The sequence below is a fragment of the Crinia signifera genome, chromosome 2 (genome assembly GCF_055691185.1).
Source record: "Crinia signifera chromosome 2, ASM5569118v1, whole genome shotgun sequence".
Classification (NCBI taxonomy): Eukaryota; Metazoa; Chordata; class Amphibia; order Anura; family Myobatrachidae; genus Crinia; species Crinia signifera.
Window position 1 is genome coordinate 404025161 of NC_139218.1, and position 18929 is coordinate 404044089.

The window sequence follows — 18929 nt, forward strand, 5'->3', positions numbered from 1 at the left end:
TCATGTTGAATGAGAATGTGATCTCCACCATGCTTTATACTAAAAGCACAGATAGGAATAGTGTTCTGCGTGCTGAGAGCCACCATCCACCTGCCACAATTTGTGGCCTTCCATATTCACAGTACCTGCGCGCCAAGCGCATCACCAGCGACCCTCAGGTTTTGGACACTACTTTAGACACAATGACTAATAGATTTAGGCAACGGGGCTATTCAGAACAAACTCTCATGGCTGCCAGAAGTAAAGTGAATGGTGTTACGAGAGAGCAATCCCTTATACGTGCCTGCAAAAATAGTGATTCCAATACAGATGAGGTCATCCATTGGGTTCAGAATTTTTCTAAAGCCCAGGAGGATGTCAGTTATTGGACCAAGAAATTGTGGCCGGTAGTGCAGAGTGACAGGGATTTGAAATGTTTGAAACATACGAGAATTATGCCCAGCTTTAGGAAAGGTCAAAGTTTGCGTGACTGGTTGGTCCATACAGATATTAGTGAACATACTAATGTAGATGCCAGAATCCGTAGGAGAGAGCCCGGTTGCTATAAATGTGTTGGGTGTGAGACTTGTCGACACATGGTGGCCACTAAATGTTTTTTTCATCCGGTAGAAAATATACTATTAGGCATGCTGTGACATGTAGTACTCCCTACGTGGTATATATAGTAAAATGTCCATGTGGACTATGTTATATCGGCAAAACCATTCGCCCCTTTAAGGAGCGAATGGCAATGCATAGGACATCGATCAGACATGCACTTGCTGGTAAACAATCAGATCAGCCTTTAGCCAGACACTTCGCTGAAGCTAAGCACAATATTTCTAATTTTCAGACCATTATAATAGACCATATTCCTGAGAGTAAGAGGCGGGGGAATCGGCATAAAAGTCTACTACAGCTTGAATCCAAATGGATTCACACTCTGGATACAGTAAAGCCTAAAGGCTTAAATGATCATATAAATCTAAATGTATTTTTGAATTAATATGTCTGATCTCTCTCCCGTGCTCTAGCATTCTGCCGCCAATGACACATTTCCTTTGTCCCTTTAACTGTATTGCTTCTATGTATTTAATTGTAACTCATGTCTGTAATATCAGTGAAATGTACCTTGTGTTACACTGTGTTACAAATGTTTCATTTTTGTAATGTATGTGGCTACGCGTTGCTGTGACAACGGCGTGCTTGTTCCGAGAGAGTGGCATGACGGGATAGCAGTACCCGGAAGTCTCTGTTGGAACGCACGCTGATTTGAACAGCGGCGCGGCGCTAATTGTCTTGTTTGCACATGTATATATAAGGTGAGAGCTTGTGTATATTTTTATGTCGTTTGTTGCCTGAAGAAGGGCATAATAAAGCCCGAAAGCTTGCTAACTCTGTATGGAGTGATTCATTACATCTAAGAAAGCCGTGGGTGCTCGCCTTCTGGACATTGCTATATAATATATATATATATATATATATATATTACACACATATTCCGCAGCACTTTGTAGAGTACATTTGGCCATTCACAACAGTTCCCCTGTGGAGCTTACACTCTATGTTCCCTGCTGCAGGTACACACATACACACTAGTGGGAATTATTGTTACCTACCAGTATGTGTTTGGATGGAAACCAGAGAATGCAGAGGAGACTTACACAGGTATGGGCGGAGCATATAAAATCCTCACAGTTAGAGCCATGCTGGGGGTCAAACCCAAGACCTGAGTAGTTGGCAATGCTAACTATTACACATTGTTGTCTGGATCAGTGTGAGGAACTGAGACATTGAACAGATTACACTAACATGAGCTTTCTCCCCTGGTTCTGTGTCTAGAGCAGGAGGAGATCCTATGCTCTATGATAGGGAATCTGTTATCTGTGCAGTATGGTTCTGTGACCTGGAAGGGATACTGATGTAAATCTGTGCTGTTATATTTGGTCACAGAGACTTAGTTATTAGATGCGAGCAGTGGATTGGTCCACTGGTAAAGTGGGAAGGCTCCTGCTGGGCCAGTCCCAGTTCCCGTTCTTCCTGACCGATTCCCACCACCTGCCTGTTGATAAATACGTCTGCTCCAGCTAGCAAGTGCTTCCTAATGCCAATAGCCGGAGGGCGGGAGCAGCAGAGGCACAGTGTTGGAGGAATTGGCTGCATTGGGTGATAAGCTCTACCCCCTAACCCCTGGGGCTTACAGTATTCACCCCCATTCTTTTAAACATACCTTCGTGAATAACCCTCCCCTTCACCACCCCCGGGTATATGTACTGCCGGAGACCACAAAACTTCTTCCACAGCGGGTTCCAGCTCCCTCCTGTCTCCTGGGAGAATTTAGCACACAGCAGGAATAAGATCAGTAATCCTGAGAGGATGGCATGACAGACACTACTCTGAGTGTACGAGATCCTGAGAGACAGGAACAGCAGATGCAGATCACCGTCACGGCCATTGCGGTAAGTGTCATCTCCTCATCAATAGAAGTCTTCACAGGTAAGAAGAAGTTTTTACAATTAGTCCGGCAGCCGTATAAACCTCTGGGGCTGAGCTGCCATAACACTAGGACTATGTTCATATTGTGTCTTTGTTATATACATGTACACTTCTTACGGAATACCATAAACATTACATGACAATGCCAGTCCCATAGACACCCACAACAAGGTGGTGTTCCTAGGTGGTTGGCCACTCAGATGCAGATGTAATGTAGTCAGGGTGCGTTGGTGATAGTGGCTGGTATAGAATTGCTGATTCACTCAATCATTCGCATGTGGCTGGTGAAAGTGTCAATGCTGTGACCTACTGTATGGTGGCGTCTGGACATTTGCATGCATGGTTGTGGTCCAGGTTGTGGTTTTGGTCTCCTCATTCCGGGTCCCATGGCCACCATTGCTCCATGTGGCCTACTCATGGCATTGCTGATCCTTTTATCTTATGTGACCTTTCTGCCCTCATGCTTCGTATCACCTGTTGGTTCCAACTGCCCACAGCCCTCGACCAGCTGCCGCCTAGTCACTGTAATCTGCTCCAGACCATCTGCTGCCTCCAACTGCCCTCTGCTCCAGACCATCTGCATCCTCCAAACTGCCTTTAGCTCCAGACCATCTGCTGCCTCCAAACTGCCCTCAGCTCCAGACCATCTGCTGGCTCCAACTGCCATCTCCTCCAGACCATCTGCTGGCTCCAACTGCCCCCTGCTCCAGACCATCTGCTGTCTCCAAACTGCCCTCAGCTCCAGACCATCTGCAACCTCCAAACTGCCCTCAGCTCCAGACCATCTGCATCCTCCAAACTGCCCTCAGCTCCAGACCATCTGCATCCTCCAAACTGCCCTCAGCTCCAGACCATCTGCATCCTCCAAATTGCCCTCTGCTCCAGACCATCTGCATCCTCCAAACTGCCCTCTGCTCCAGACCATCTGCTGCCTCCAAACTGCCCTCAGCTCCAGACCATCTGCTGCCTCCAAACTGCCCTCAGCTCCAGACCATCTGCATCCTCCAAACTGCCCTCAGCTCCAGACCATCTGCTGGCTCCAACTGCCCTCAGCTCCAGACCATCTGCTGCCTCCAACTGCCCTCTGCTCCAGACCATCTGCTGCCTCCAAACTGCCCTCAGCTCCAGACCATCTGCTGCCTCCAAACTGCCCTCAGCTCCAGACCATCTGCTGCCTCCAAACTGCCCTCTGCTCCAGACCATCTGCTGCCTCCAAACTGCCCTCTGCTCCAGACCATCTGCTGCCTCCAAACTGCCCTCAGCTCCAGACCTTCTGCTGGCTCCAACTGCCCTCTGCTCCAAACCATCTGCTGGCTCCAACTGCTCTCTGCTTCAGACCATCTGCTGCCTCCAAACTGCCCTCTGCTCCAGACCATCTGCTGCCTCCAAACTGCCCTCTGCTCCAGACCATCTGCTGGCTCCAAACTGCCCTCTGCTCGGGACCATCTGCTGGCTACAAACTGCCCTCTGCTCCAGACCATCTGCTGCCTCCAAACTGCCCTCTGCTCCAGACCATCTGCTGCCTCCAAACTGCCCTCTGCTCCAGACCATCTGCTGCCTCCAGCTGCCCTCAGCTCCAGACCATCTGCTGCCTCCAAACTGCCCTCTGCTCCAGACCATCTGCTGCTTTCAAACTGCCCTCTGCTCCAGACCATCTGCTGCCTCCAAACTGCCCTCTGCTCCAGACCAGCTGCTGCCTCCAAACTGCCCTCAGCTCCAGACCAGCTGCTGCCTTCTTGTGGACCTATTGATAAGCCTCCTCCTGTTGGCTTTTTGTCTCATTTTGCTGATCTGCAACCAGCTTGTAACGCAGCCCTCCATGTGGAAGACAAGCTTGCACCCCTCTGGCAGCTATTGAGTCTCCCTTTGCTTTTCCTGCCTCTGTTGTTCTCTGCACTTACTAAACAGTTCCTTGTGGTGTTTTGCTGCTTTTATTACTGATTTGATGCATCATAGAAATGCAATGTGACAGCAGATAAGAACCACTGGCCCATCTAGTCTGCCCCAAATATTTTTGTAAGGATATTAATACAGTATGTCCATTCCAAGCTCTACTGTCTTAGCCTCTTCCACCTCTGATGATGATGATGATGATGATGATGATGATCATCACATATCCACCTATTGCTTATGCCATCAATTGTAACAAGATGGCTGTCTGGCCTGGTACGAATGTGGCTAGGATTAGCTATCCATAAATCTTGTGATGCTTATTATTATTATTTCCACTATATGTTATCTCACCCTAGTCACAAGTGTAAGAGAAGGGCATGCTCCCTGATTATGATAATGATGATGATCTGGGGGTGAGCCCAGCACTTTGGCAGCTGCTGGTTGGCCCAGAGCCCCTCCTTGTAGCAAATGTACATAGAGTTGCACTCAGTAGCTAGAGTGGTGGTTAGTTTCCCCCAACCTGCCGACTGCCTGTATGTTACTGTGGCCTACAGGACATTGCCAGAGAAGCAGGACAGACCTAATTAATGCAGTTGGGATATACACTAATAGTATTCTGCATTTGTAGTAATAAAACGCCAACATTCTATTTCCACCACTGTATCAATGTCATCACCATATGTCCCAAACTTAGCTCTAAGCATCTACACCCTGCAAAAGGTTATCTCATGCATCCTCGGGCCTCGTGGTCTTCTCTGCGGCTGAATGACGTTAGATACCGTTATACTGTATGTTCTAATGGGAAATGTCTCTTTCTCTCCCACAGACCTAAACCCTACAGCTGCCTATGGAAGTTCCTGGCCTTCTTCAACGCCCCAATAATCAAGTTCTATTATAATGTTGTGTCATATGTCGGCTTCCTGTGGCTCTATGCTTATGTCATAATAGTTGATTTCCAGAGATACCCGACTTGGAGAGAATATCTCCTGTACGCCTGGGTCATCACCCTCCTGTGCGAGGAGCTGCGGCAGGTACTATACAATGTATATATATATATTATACTCTATGCATTGCAATACACCACGTATACAGAGGTGGTGGGCCAACATACATCCCTAGGGGTCAAACTGCAACCGCCTCATAGTTCACCAGTGGTTTTATAGACAGTATGATTGCGGAAATTGTCTAGGTCATTGTCAAAGTTACAAAAAAGGGTAGAACCATAACTGTGACAACCCACATGGCTGCTTTTTGGAGATATCTGGGACCCATTTTATTTTATGTATGCATTTATTTAGCATTTTTTTACATATATTTTGTGTCTTGTGTCTTATAATCCCATATTGCTGATATTATGCATCTTTTAAATATTATAAAAGATAATAAATGGAAATCAAATTACTCAATTATTTCTTTGGATGTGCAGGCATTGTACGACCACATACCTCATGGCTTGGGAGACGAAGCTATGGCTAGTTATTTTGCAGTGGATATAGATATTCCTAAATACCTTAGTTATGGTATTTTAGATGCAATCCCTTTTCTTCTAACATACAATTATATAACGTTTGAAGACAGTTTCCTTCTTCATGTGGTGGGAACGGCCATGGGCACCAGGTTTGCTCCTAGATTTACTTATCAATCAATGGGCAACAATTTATATGGGAAGGCCTGTTTAGATCAGACCTACTGTACTGTGGTGAATATTTGGCATGGGGTTGAGAACCAATCACTGGCTTTTGTTTCTCATTTGGACAATAATAATTGGAATCTTATGTTTGCAAACTGATTGATTACAATTTTGTTAATTTCTTGAAATGGGTATAGATCATTGGGTAGAAAGCATGATGGTCGACAATCATTAGGTTGACACCATTAGGTGGACATGCATTTAGGTCCACGTGCATTATGGTTGACATGCAGGATCATCAACATGACTGTTGGTCGACATGGGTTAGGTCAACAGGGTCATAAGAGCGACCTAAGCCATGTTGACCTATAGTCATTCCGACCTCCTTGTGTGTCGACCTATTGGTGTCGACCTAATGCATGTGTCGACCTATTGACGCAGTCCACCTAACCCATGTTGACCTATAGTCATGTCAACCTTCCTGCATGTTGACCATAATGCATGTCGATGTAAATGCATGTTGACCTAATGGTGTAGACCTAATGCTTGTGAACCATCATGCTCTAGACCTAGTGACCGTATCCCCTTGAAACTTACAATTTCCTCAGAGGGCTGCAACATTTCTATAATCAGTTACCAAAACACAGTTGATACTAACAATTTTCTTCATTTTTCAAGTGGGCATGGTAAACCTTGTCTTAATAATGTACCAGAAATGCAATAGACTATATTATGTATTTAGTTTCTTATATAGCGCAGCCAATCCCGTTGCACTTTGTCCATGTGGTTGTAGCAGTATATAGGATATCTTGGAGCAGACGGCAGCTACACTGGAATTGTGTGCTGGGTGCAGAGCTGCATCAGACTACAGGAAATAAAGGATTCTGGGTACTGTTACTCTGAGAGAGATGTGGTACTGGCAATGTGATGTCAGCAGATCATAGTTTCTATAGGGGGCTATAGGCAATGATTGGCTGGGTGGAACATGTGACTGATGTTACTGGAAGCTAGTAGGCAGGGCAAGTCATGTGATCCAATCCATTATGAAGTCACCCATGTACCAGACTGCTGGAGAACACCAAGAGGAGAACACCAATCACAATAACAGATAAGTGTCTAATGTGAATTGCTCAGTCAATAGCTGTGTTTACTATATCTATAATACGACGGCCCCCAATAGCTATTGTATATGATTACTTGGTGCATACATCCAAACGTTGTTTGCAACAGTCTGTTAGCTATTATTGTGGCCTCATAATTCTGGCTTAGCTCCCAGACCTTTCATGTTTGTAGACAGAAAAGCAGCAACGCGTTTCATTGCTTAATGCAACCTCATCAGAAGGGAACACTGTACTGTATGTGCTTCTACTCTCTGTATCATCTGCCTTTTCCCTGTGAAGATTCCTCTGACGGTCGCGATTTATCTATTTGCAGTTATTTTATGATCCGGTCGGATACGGGTTTCTGACAAAGGCTTTCCGTTTCTTCACCAATTTCTGGAACCAGATGGACACACTGGCATTGTGTTTGTTTGCTGTGGGAGTCATCTGCAGGTGAGATTGTGACCATACAGTAGGGGAGTTAGATTTGGGGGTAGATGTACTGACATGTCAATAATTGTGACTTTAGAGGAACAACAGAAAATATCCGGTTTACCTTCTGTTTCTGTTCACTGAGCATCAGCGACTTTTCTGCCTGGTATTGGTGAAAGAGCTGGTCTCTGGGTGAAGGTATAGATCATGTCCAGGATTTAAGGAGAGGGGGGTTAGGTCCGAGTTTGTGAAGCTTTCAGCTCTGAATATGAGTGGCCGGTAAAATGTTGGGTCCCGATGTTTTGCCAATGCTAAGCAAGCTGGGCCGATGTGACGGGAGCGGAGTTTGAAAGTCGGTGTGGAAGATAAACTTCACTCTTAAACAAGGTCCTTCATAGATCTGTAAGACTTATATCAATCGAGTGAGAGACGAATGAAGTTCGCACACACAAGTTGCGATTCCAACACACGTCTGGTCTCTCGTTTATTTTGTCCAGGGATATATACATGCATATACAGTTTCCATACGTCATATTTAGATAAGCAATACATGAGAGAGACTGATACTTTGTTTCAGGGTCCTGCTCACCCTCCCGCCACCTCCTCTTTTGGTGTCTGTTGGTACCAAGACATTCCTATGCTCTGAGCCTTTCTTCATGTTATCTTGATAGTAAAGTGGGGGTCTATAACTTTACTGGTTCAGGCAGGGCAGCCGAGACGGGGGGGGGTACTAATTACCCAGGCCCGGGCTTGCTGGTGGGGCCCAGCAGGGGCCCTGGTCCCACCCTCCCTTCCCCCTCCATCCCTCCAGGACAGCAACAGCAGCACACACTTCTACAGCATGTGCTTTGCTGACAGTAGACAGAGATCTCAGGAGCTTATGCTGAGCCTGCTGTCAGCACAGCACATGCTGTAGGTGTGTGCTGCTGCTGCTGAGTTTCACGTTTTTAGAGTTTTCTTTCACCCCTCTGTAAACATTTTGGGGGCATGGCCTAAGCGTGGGAGGTGGCTACACCTCCAACACTTAGGCCACCCCCAAAAAATAATACCGAGGCCCGGCATTCCTCTCGGCTACCCTGGGTTCAGGACTAGAATACAGAGTGTCAGCATCTATTATAACTCCTAAAACAAGAGACAAAATGGCTTCTCTAATGATTATTATATTGTCTCTTTCATCGGACACAAAACCGCTGTATAAAGTCAGACATGATTAGAGCCTGTTTGTTTGGGTGAGTTGTATTCGGCAATGTTTAAAATCACTTACAGTATACGGTAACTGCACAATTACAAAATAAAAAATGTATATACTTGGATTTGTCACAATAGCTCATGTACTGTACATGTCCATTTTGTCCCTGTAACTATTCCTCGTATGCTCATCATTGTTCTAATTAAAAATGCACATGCAGCTTTTGCTGAGTAAAATGTTTTATAACATGCCTGTATACTGTATGCAATTGTGACTGTATCTGCATAGAAAAAAACCTTTTGTTGCTCCCTAAAATGGTGGAAGAGTAATGCCAGTTTATCCACAGTGGGAACAGTGTCCTGTGGGGCTGGAGGTGGTGGTGGCGGCTGCTGTGGTGGTGGCACATGGGGCACAGGCTTCATGGCATAAGGAAAGGGCTTTGGTGGACAATAGGGGTAAGAAGGAACAACATGAGGGAGGACACAAGGAAGAAATACTGTAGCTGGTAACAAAGGACTGAACAAGGAGGGTATGGGGAGAATGGGTGATGGGTGAACAGGAAACACAACCACATTTCATTGTCCCAGCCCCACGTTCCGGCCTCCATTGCTTCATTCTTGAATCAGGCCACCTTTAGGATAAAAGTTCTCTATTGAACACAATAAATAAATTGTGCGTACAGTACCTGCCGTCCATTCTGTAGGTTATGTGGTGGTGCAATATGTCCACTTTAATGATTGGCAGCCACTACCACTGGCTGTACATAGCACTGTAATACTATATAGCCCTGGGCCTGTAACCGCAGGCACCCCCGCTAGAGCCTTGCAGTACCCCGGGGTAAGTAGGAACACAACCTTCCATAACCCCATCAATATATACTCTGTATAATGCCGCACATCAGCCACAAACCTGGGTACGGATGTGTCCTCGGCCTTATTCAGACCACTGTTCTCCTTGAGCCAGGAATGGAGCTAGGGTCTCCGTCAGTAGGGAATGTGTCCTCTGGCTTATTCAGACCACTATTCTCCTTGTGCCAGGAATGGAACTAGGGCCTCCGTCAGTAGGGAATGTGTCCTCGACCGTATTCAGACCTCTGTTCTCCTTGTGCCAGGAATGGAACTAGGGCCTCCGTCAGTAGGGAATATGTCCTCTGGCTTATTCAGACCACTGTTCTCCTTGTGCCAGGAATGGAACTAGGGCCTCCGTCAGTAGGGAATGTGTCCTCGGCCGTATTCAGACCACTGTTCTCCTTGTGCCAGGAATGGAACTAGGGCCTCCGTCAGTAGGGAATGTGTCCTCGACTGTATTCAGACCTCTGTTCTCCTTGTGCCAGTAATGGAACTAGGGCCTCCGTCAGTAGGGAATGTGTCCTCGGCCGTATTCAGACCTCTGTTCTCCTTGAGCCAAGAATGGAACTAGGGCCTCCGTCAGTAGGGAATGTGTCCTCGGTCGTATTCAGACCTCTGTTCTCCTTGAGCCAGGAATGGAACTAGGGCCTCCGTCAGTAGGGAATGTGTCCTCGACTGTATTCAGACCTCTGTTCTCCTTGTGCCAGGAATGGAACTAGGGCCTCCGTCAGTAGGGAATATGTCCTCTGGCTTATTCAGACCACTGTTCTCCTTGTGCCAGGAATGGAACTAGGGCCTCCGTCAGTAGGGAATGTGTCCTCGGCCGTATTCAGACCACTGTTCTCCTTGTGCCAGGAATGGAACTAGGGCCTCCGTCAGTAGGGAATGTGTCCTCGGCCGTATTCAGACCACTGTTCTCCTTGTGCCAGGAATGGAACTAGGGCCTCCGTCAGTAGGGAATGTGTCCTCGGCCGTATTCAGACCTCTGTTCTCCTTGTGCCAGGAATGGAACTAGGGCCTCCGTCAGTAGGGAATGTGTCCTCGGCCGTATTCAGACCTCTGTTCTCCTTGAGCCAGGAATGGAACTAGGGCCTCCGTCAGTAGGGAATGTGTCCTCGGCCGTATTCAGACCACTGTTCTCCTTGTGCCAGGAATGGAACTAGGGCCTCCGTCAGTAGGGAATGTGTCCTCGGCCGTATTCAGACCACTGTTCTCCTTGTGCCAGGAATGGAACTAGGGCCTCCGTCAGTAGGGAATGTGTCCTCGGCCGTATTCAGACCTCTGTTCTCCTTGAGCCAAGAATGGAACTAGGGCCTCCGTCAGTAGGGAATGTGTCCTAGGCCGTATTCAGACCTCTGTTCTCCTTGAGCCAGGAATGGAACTAGGGCCTCCGTCAGTAGGGAATGTTGTGAATTTGGCCTCTAACCATCTTCTACAATGGCTAGAGCCTTGCAGTACCCCGGGGTAAGTAGGAACACAACCTTCCATAACCCCATCAATATATACTCTGTATAATGCCGCACATCAGCCACAAACCTGGGTACGGATGTGTCCTCGGCCTTATTCAGACCACTGTTCTCCTTGAGCCAGGAATGGAGCTAGGGTCTCCGTCAGTAGGGAATGTGTCCTCTGGCTTATTCAGACCACTGTTCTCCTTGTGCCAGGAATGGAACTAGGGCCTCCGTCAGTAGGGAATGTGTCCTCGGCCGTATTCAGACCTCTGTTCTCCTTGTGCCAGGAATGGAACTAGGGCCTCCGTCAGTAGGGAATGTGTCCTCGGCCGTATTCAGACCTCTGTTCTCCTTGAGCCAGGAATGGAACTAGGGCCTCCGTCAGTAGGGAATGTGTCCTCGGCCGTATTCAGACCACTGTTCTCCTTGTGCCAGGAATGGAACTAGGGCCTCCGTCAGTAGGGAATGTGTCCTCGGCCGTATTCAGACCACTGTTCTCCTTGTGCCAGGAATGGAACTAGGGCCTCCGTCAGTAGGGAATGTGTCCTCGGCCGTATTCAGACCTCTGTTCTCCTTGAGCCAAGAATGGAACTAGGGCCTCCGTCAGTAGGGAATGTGTCCTCGGCCGTATTCAGACCTCTGTTCTCCTTGAGCCAGGAATGGAACTAGGGCCTCCGTCAGTAGGGAATGTTGTGAATTTGGCCTCTAACCATCTTCTACAATGACTCTGTGATTGTATGACTCTCCTAGGCTGGTTCGTGCAGATACGGTATACCTGGGACGAGTTTTCCTCTCTGTGGCCTACATCATCTTCTGTATTCGTATTTTGCAAATCTTCACCGTCAGTAAGGTCCAGGGGAGGCAGATCATCATTTTTCGACGCATGGTAAGACGTCTATTTGGACATTGTCCTGTGAACCATTGTTATGTTTCAGGTATTGTTCTTGTTATTAATATTATGTACAAGTTGGGAAATCCCTCTTTATTCTAATTCAGTCTCTGCCCAGTATTTGTGCCGCTTCTTGTGTATGTATCATAATTAGTATTGGGCTATACACCTATTCCACGCTAGCTGCAGGACGTCGGGCATCATGTCTCTTATAGTAAAAACACGGAAGCCAAGCTACACGCCCATGAGGCGGATCTGTGTGTCCTCCTCCTCTATCTAGGCACATGATGCAGCATGTGCGCACTCTGCAATTGCTTTATTCGGAGCTACTGATAATCGGGGGATGCATCAGCTTCTGGACCTTTGTGTGATGGGAGGGTCACGGGCGTGTGATGGCAGTGTTATGGACATGTGATGGGATTGTGGGCATGCGATGGGATTGTGATGCAATTGTGGGCGTGCAATACACCTGTGGGCATGGGATGAAAGTGTCCCGGGCACGGGATGGGAGTGTCCCGGGCATGGGATGGGAGTGTCCCGGGCATGGGATGGGAGTGTTGCGGACGTGAAGCGAATGTCCCGGGCATAGAATGGGAGTGTTGCGGACGTGAAGCGAATGTCCCGGCCATGGGATGGGAGTGTTGTGGACGTGAAGCGAATGTTGCGGGCATGGGATGCGAATGTCGCGGACGTGAAGCGAGTGTCGCAGGCATGGGATGTGAGTGTCACGGGCATGGGATGTGAGTGTCGCGGGCATGGGACGGGAGTGTCGCGGGCATGCGACGGGAGTGTCGCGGACATGTGATGGGAGTGTTGCGGGCATGTGATGGGAGTGTCCCGGGCATGGGATGGGAGTGTCACGGACATGTGATGGGAGTGTTGCGGGCATGGGATGGGAGTGTCCCGGGCATGGGATGGGAGTGTCCCGGGCATGGGATGGGAGTGTTGCGGACGTGAAGCGAATGTCGGGGGCATGGGATGCGAGTGTCGCGGACGTGAAGTGAGTGTCCCGGGCATGGGAAGGGAGTGTCGCGGACATGTGATGGGAGTGTTGCGGGCATGTGATGGGAGTGTTGCGGGCATGGGATGGGAGTGTCGCGGGCATGCGACGGGAGTGTCACGGGCATGCGACGGGAGTGTCGCGGACATGTGATGGGAGTGTCGCGGACATGTGATGGGAGTGTTGCGGGCATGGGATGGGAGTGTTGCGGACGTGAAGCGAATGTCGCGGGCATGGGATGCGAATGTCGCGGACGTGAAGCGAGTGTCGCGGGCATGGGATGTGAGTGTCACGGGCATGGGACGGGAGTGTCGCGGGCATGGGACGGGAGTGTCGCGGGCATGCGACGGGAGTGTCGCGGACATGTGATGGGAGTGTCGCGGACATGTGATGGGAGTGTTGCGGGCATGGGATGGGAGTGTTGCGGGCATGGGATGGGAGTGTCGCGGGCATGCGACGGGAGTGTCACGGACATGTGATGGGAGTGTTGCGGGCATGGGATGGGAGTGTCCCGGGCATGGGATGCGAGTGTCGCGGACGTGAAGTGAGTGTCCCGGGCATGGGATGGGAGTGTCGCGGGCATGTGATGGGAGTGTTGCGGGCATGTGATGGGAGTGTTGCGGGCATGGGATGGGAGTGTCGCGGGCATGCGACGGGAGTGTCGCGGACATGTGATGGGAGTGTTGCGGGCATGTGATGGGAGTGTTGCGGGCATGGGATGGGAGTGTCGCGGGCATGCGACGGGAGTGTCACGGACATGTGATGGGAATACCATGAAGTGATCAGTGTTTCTTCTATCAATTTATTTTCCCAGCTGAAGGAAATTTATTTCTACGTCTTCATCCTGTTTATTCTGATTATTGCCTACGGGGTCCCGAAGCAGGCCATTCTCTATATTAATGAGACAAATTGGGACTGGATCTTTCGGCACGTTGTCTATTATCCGTACCTGACACTTTTCGGGGATCGTCCATTAGACGTGGACGGTAAGTTACCTTGGGCTATGGGACAGGTTGTGATACGTAAGACAATGATAATAGAGGTTCTGGCTGTACATCCAATGCACAGGATCACAGGCAGTGGCGTAACTATAGTGCGGCAGCCACTGCAGCGGCTTGGGGGAGCCAGCACCGGGTGGGCGCACTGAAAGTACCTAACCCAGAGGTTCCCAAACTGTGCGCCGTTGCTCCCTGGGGTGCCGCAGTGCTATGACAGTGGTGCCGTGACCAACACACACAGGGCAGTGGGGTCTTCAGGGGGCAGAGAGGGCAGTGGGGTCTGCAGGGTGCAGAGAGGGCAGAGGTGACATTTGATGGTGAGTGTGCACGGCTGGGGGGGCACCACAAAATTTACAGTTACGCCACTGATCAAGGGGCATATGTAGTAAGCCTGGGGAGGAGATTAAGCAAAAAATGACAGTTAGGAGTTGATTGGCTGGTGCATTATAACCTTCTACTTTATCTCCACTTTATCTCCTCACCAGGCTTAATACATCTGCCCCTTAATAACAGATTTGTTTTTATATTTGTTCTTCAGGTTTGAACATTGACCTTAAAGAATGTACCCAAGATGGAAGCGACCCTGATCTATCGCAATGTGTATACAACGATGGCAACGGAATCCCTCTATTTCCAGAATGGCTGACTATAATCTTATTGTGTCTGTTCCTCATGCTGGGCACACTTCTTGCGATGAACGTTCTGATCGCGATAGTTGGGTAAGAGTAATACTCCATGGTATATGTGCTGTGATTCTGCATGGTGTTGTTATGACCCAATAGGAATGGATAATATGAGAACTGGATGTCATAGCTGGCGAGGTCTTCAACCAATCAGAGTCACCCGCTGTTCCCTTAGAGCTAGATATGCTCACCAGTATTTAGAAGACCACCTGGATTTAATCCCAGACAGTAATGTATTATATAGCATAGCACAACCTGTGACAGTTACGGTAAGAATAAAATAAATGACCTTTTACCATTACATATTTCCATTTCCATCGTTTTTTCATCTGTGTTACATGACGTATATCACAGTAGGAGAGCGCACAGTGGAATTTACCCTTATGTATTTTTCAAACCCAGCCTGTGACATGGCAGGTAAGAGCAGTGGCATAACTATAGGGGGTGCAGGGGATGCAATTGCTATGGGGCCCGGGCCCCAGCAGGCTATCCCCTGCAACCTCTTGATCTTTTTATTTTCTGCGGTTTTATATTTAATATTTCAGTGCGGCCATTCACAGGCGCCGGGGAGCATTGGAGCTCAGGGCCAGGAAGCAGTACATCCTGGCTCTGTCCTATGAGCACTGGAGCCCTGTGTCGCCCGGGAAGCAGTGGAGCCTGGCGCTGTCCAGGGAACAGAGGATCCCGGCACCATCCAGGGAGCAGAGGATCCCGGCACCATCCAGGGAGCAGAGGATCCCGGCACCATCCAGGGAGCAAAGGATCCCAGCACCATCCAGGGAGCAGAAGAGCCCGGTGCCATCCAGGGAGCAGAGGAGCCCGGTGCCATCCAGGGAGCAGAGGAGCCCGGTGCCATCCAGGGAGCAGAGGAGCCCGGTGCCATCCAGGGAGCAGAGGAGCCCGGTGCCATCCAGGGAGCAGAGGAGCCCGGTGCCATCCAGGGAGCAGAGGAGCCCGGTGCCATCCAGGGAGCAGAGGAGCCCGGTGCCATCCAGGGAGCAGAGGAGCCCGGTGCCATCCAGGGAGCAGAGAAGCCCGGTGCCATCCAGGGAGCAGAGGAGCCCGGTGCCATCCAGGGAGCAGAGGAGCCCGGTGCCATCAAGGGAGCAGTGGAGCCCTGCGCCATCCAGAAGGCAGTGGAGCCCGGCGCCATCCAGGGAGCAGAGGAGCCCGGCGCCATCCAGGGAGCAGAGGAGCCCGGTGCCATCCAGAGAGCAGAGGAGCCCGGTGCCATTCAGGAAACACAGAAGCCCGGTGCAATCCAGGGAGCAAAGGAGCCCGGTGCCATCCAGGGAACATAGAAGCCCAGCGCCATCCAGGGAACAGAGGAGCTCGGTGCCATCCAGGGAGCAGAGGAGCCCAGCGCTGCAATCGGAGAAGTAAAGGTCAGGATGGCACTGCTGGGGAGCAGCGCGTGGAGCCAGCGCCACCCGAGGAGCATTAAAGGCTGCACTTCCCCGGGAGCAATAAATTCCGGCACCACCCAGGGAGCAGTAGTAAAGCACTGCACCCCAGACGAGCCTCAGAGTCAAGAAGGAGAGCAGGGGACCATGTTGCTGCAAAGTGGTACAGCCCAGCACAGAAGAGTAGGGGAGCCCTGCACCAGTAAAAGGTGCTTGTGAGTGCATTTGCAGACCTGCCAGGGGGAAGCCAGTCAAATCCTTGCTCCCCCTCCTCCCATCCCCTCATTCCCCATCCCCACTCCTCTCCCCCCTTCTCCTCTTCCCCCCTTCCCCTCTTGTCTTACTACACTGTCCTTCTCACCCCTCCACTCTCATTCACCCCCCTCCCCCTTACCCTGTTATCCCTCTACACCCCTCTCATCTCCCCTTTCCTGCTTAATCCCACGTAAAGCATTAATTTCATAGATCTGATTCATAGAGCTCCATTGTAATCCAAGGCCAACTTCCTGCATGCTCAGCAACCACAGGCAAGCTGCTAGGTGAAAGCACGCTGCTATCTTGGTGATTAGCAATGGCTAGCACCAACAGTGCACATGTGCCATTATGGCCTGTAGTAAACCACTGGGTGGAAAATGGCAGGGACCAGTGTCGCACAGCCATGGCTTGTAACAGAACCCATCTCTTGATGAAGAGGCATCAGATATTTTAATCCTGGTTTCCAAAGGAATGACTTGAGGAAGGCTTCTTTCAATCTAGGAGCATATAGAGAAGTCTTCGGGATCAAAGATCTCTCCTCTGGACCTTAACAAAAATATCTTGGTGCTGGTGAGCATTTCTCCAGCATGTTATTTTAAAAAGGGTTATTTAAATACAGGTGTCCACTGTAGTGGCCTCTATGCATGAAAGGGTTAATTCCTTACCTTGAATCCTTGGTGGCTTATTCCAGAGGCTGCAGCTCCCAGATCCAGAGAAGATACCCCCAGATCCGGCATTCATTGGGCTGTAGGAGGGACCTGGAGATGCAGGGGTAGTGCTGGCACATGTAGGAAGAGACAGAGGAGATACACCATCACCCAGCTTCTGCATTCATTGGGCTGTATGAGGGACCAGGAGATGCAGGGGTAGTGCTGGCACATATAGGAAGAGACAGAGGAAATACACCATCCCCCAGATCCGGCATTCATTGGGCTGTAGGAGGGACCAGGAGATGCAGGGGTAGTGCTGGCATATGTAGGAAGAGACAGAGGAAATACACCATCCCGCAGGTCCGGCACTCATTGGGCTGTAGGAGGGACCAGGAGATGCAGGGGTAGTGCTGGCACATGTAGGAAGAGACAGAGGAAATACACCATCCCCCAGATCCGGCATTCATTGGGCTGTAGGAGGAACCAGGAGATGCAGTGGTAATGCTGGCACATGTAGGAAGAGAGAGTGGAGATACACCATCCCCCAGACCCGGCATTCATTGGGCTGTAGGAGGGACCAGGAGATGCAGGGGTAGTGCTGGCACATGTAGGAAGGGACAGAGGAGATACATCATTTCGCAGGTCCGGCATTCATTGGGCTGTAGGAGGGACCAAGAGATGCAGGGGTAGTGCTGGCACATGTAGGAAGAGAGAGTGGAGATACACCATCCCCCAGACCCGGCATTCATTGGGCTGTAGGAGGGACCAGGAGATGCAGGGGTAGTGCTGGCACATGTAGGAAGAGAGAGTGGAGATACACCATCCCCCAGCTTCTGCATTCATTGGGCTGTAGGAGGGACCAAGAGATGCAGGGGTAGTGCTGGCACATGCAGGAAGAAAGAGTGGAGATACACCATCCCCCAGATCCGGCACTCATTGGGCTGTAGGAGGGACCAGGAGATGCAGGGGTAGTGCTGGCACATGTAGGAAGAGACAGAGGAGATACACCATCCCCCAGATACGGCATTCATTGGACTGTAGGAGGGACCAGGAGATGCAGGGGTAGTGCTGGCACATGTAGGAAGAGACAGAGGAGATACATCATTTCGCAGGTCCGGCATTCATTGGGCTGTAGGAGGGACCAGGAGATGCAGGGGTAGTGCTGGAACATGTAGGAAGAGACAGAGGAGATACACCATCCCCCAGATCCGGCATTCATTGGGCTGTAGGAGGGACCAGGAGATGCAGGGGTAGTGCTGGCACATGTAGCAAGATACAGTGGAGATACACCATCCCCCAGATCCGCCATTCATTGGGCTGTAGGAGGGACCAGGAGATGCAGGGGTAGTGCTGGCACATGTAGGAAGAGAGAGTGGAGATACACCATCCCGCAGATCCGGCATTCATTGGACTGTAGGAGGGACCAGGAGATGCAGGGGTAGTGCTGGCACATGTAGGAAGAGAGAGTGGAAATACACCATCCCCCAGATCTGGCATTCATTGGACTGTAGGAGGGACCAGGAGATGCAGGGGTAGTGCTGGAACATGTAGGAAGAGACAGAGGAGATACACCATCCCGCAGGTCCGGCACTCATTGGGCTGTAGGAGGGACCAGGAGATGCAGGGGTAGTGCTGGCACATGTAGGAAGAGACAGAGGAGATACACCATCCCCCAGATCCGGCATTCATTGGGCTGTAGGAGGGACCAGGAGATGCAGGGGTAGTGCTGGCACATGTAGCAAGATACAGTGGAGATACACCATCCCCCAGATCCGCCATTCATTGGACTGTAGGAGGGACCAGGAGATGCAGGGGTAGTGCTGGAACATGTAGGAAGAGACAGAGGAGATACACCATCCCGCAGGTCCAGCACTCATTGGGCTGTAGGAGGGACCAGGAGATGCAGGGGTAGTGCTGGCACATGTAGAAAGAGACAGAGGAGATACACCATCCCCCAGATCCGGCATTCATTGGGCTGTAGGAGGGACCAGGAGATGCAGGGGTAGTGCTGGCACATGTAGCAAGATACAGTG

At 50.1% G+C, this 18929-nt stretch overlaps 1 protein-coding gene across 1 annotated transcript in view; it reads left to right on the top strand.

Moving 5' to 3' along the window:
• LOC146058638 (transient receptor potential cation channel subfamily M member 2-like) overlaps nucleotides 1-18929 on the top strand; it is a 183064-nt gene that overhangs the window by 126019 nt on the left and 38116 nt on the right. Inside the window, exons 18-23 of the mRNA XM_083170911.1 lie at nucleotides 1852-1875; nucleotides 5210-5399; nucleotides 7433-7551; nucleotides 11769-11904; nucleotides 13722-13893; nucleotides 14444-14624. Of these exons, the coding sequence (XP_083027037.1) occupies nucleotides 1852-1875; nucleotides 5210-5399; nucleotides 7433-7551; nucleotides 11769-11904; nucleotides 13722-13893; nucleotides 14444-14624 (822 nt within the window). The remainder of the gene's footprint in view (nucleotides 1-1851; nucleotides 1876-5209; nucleotides 5400-7432; nucleotides 7552-11768; nucleotides 11905-13721; nucleotides 13894-14443; nucleotides 14625-18929) is intronic.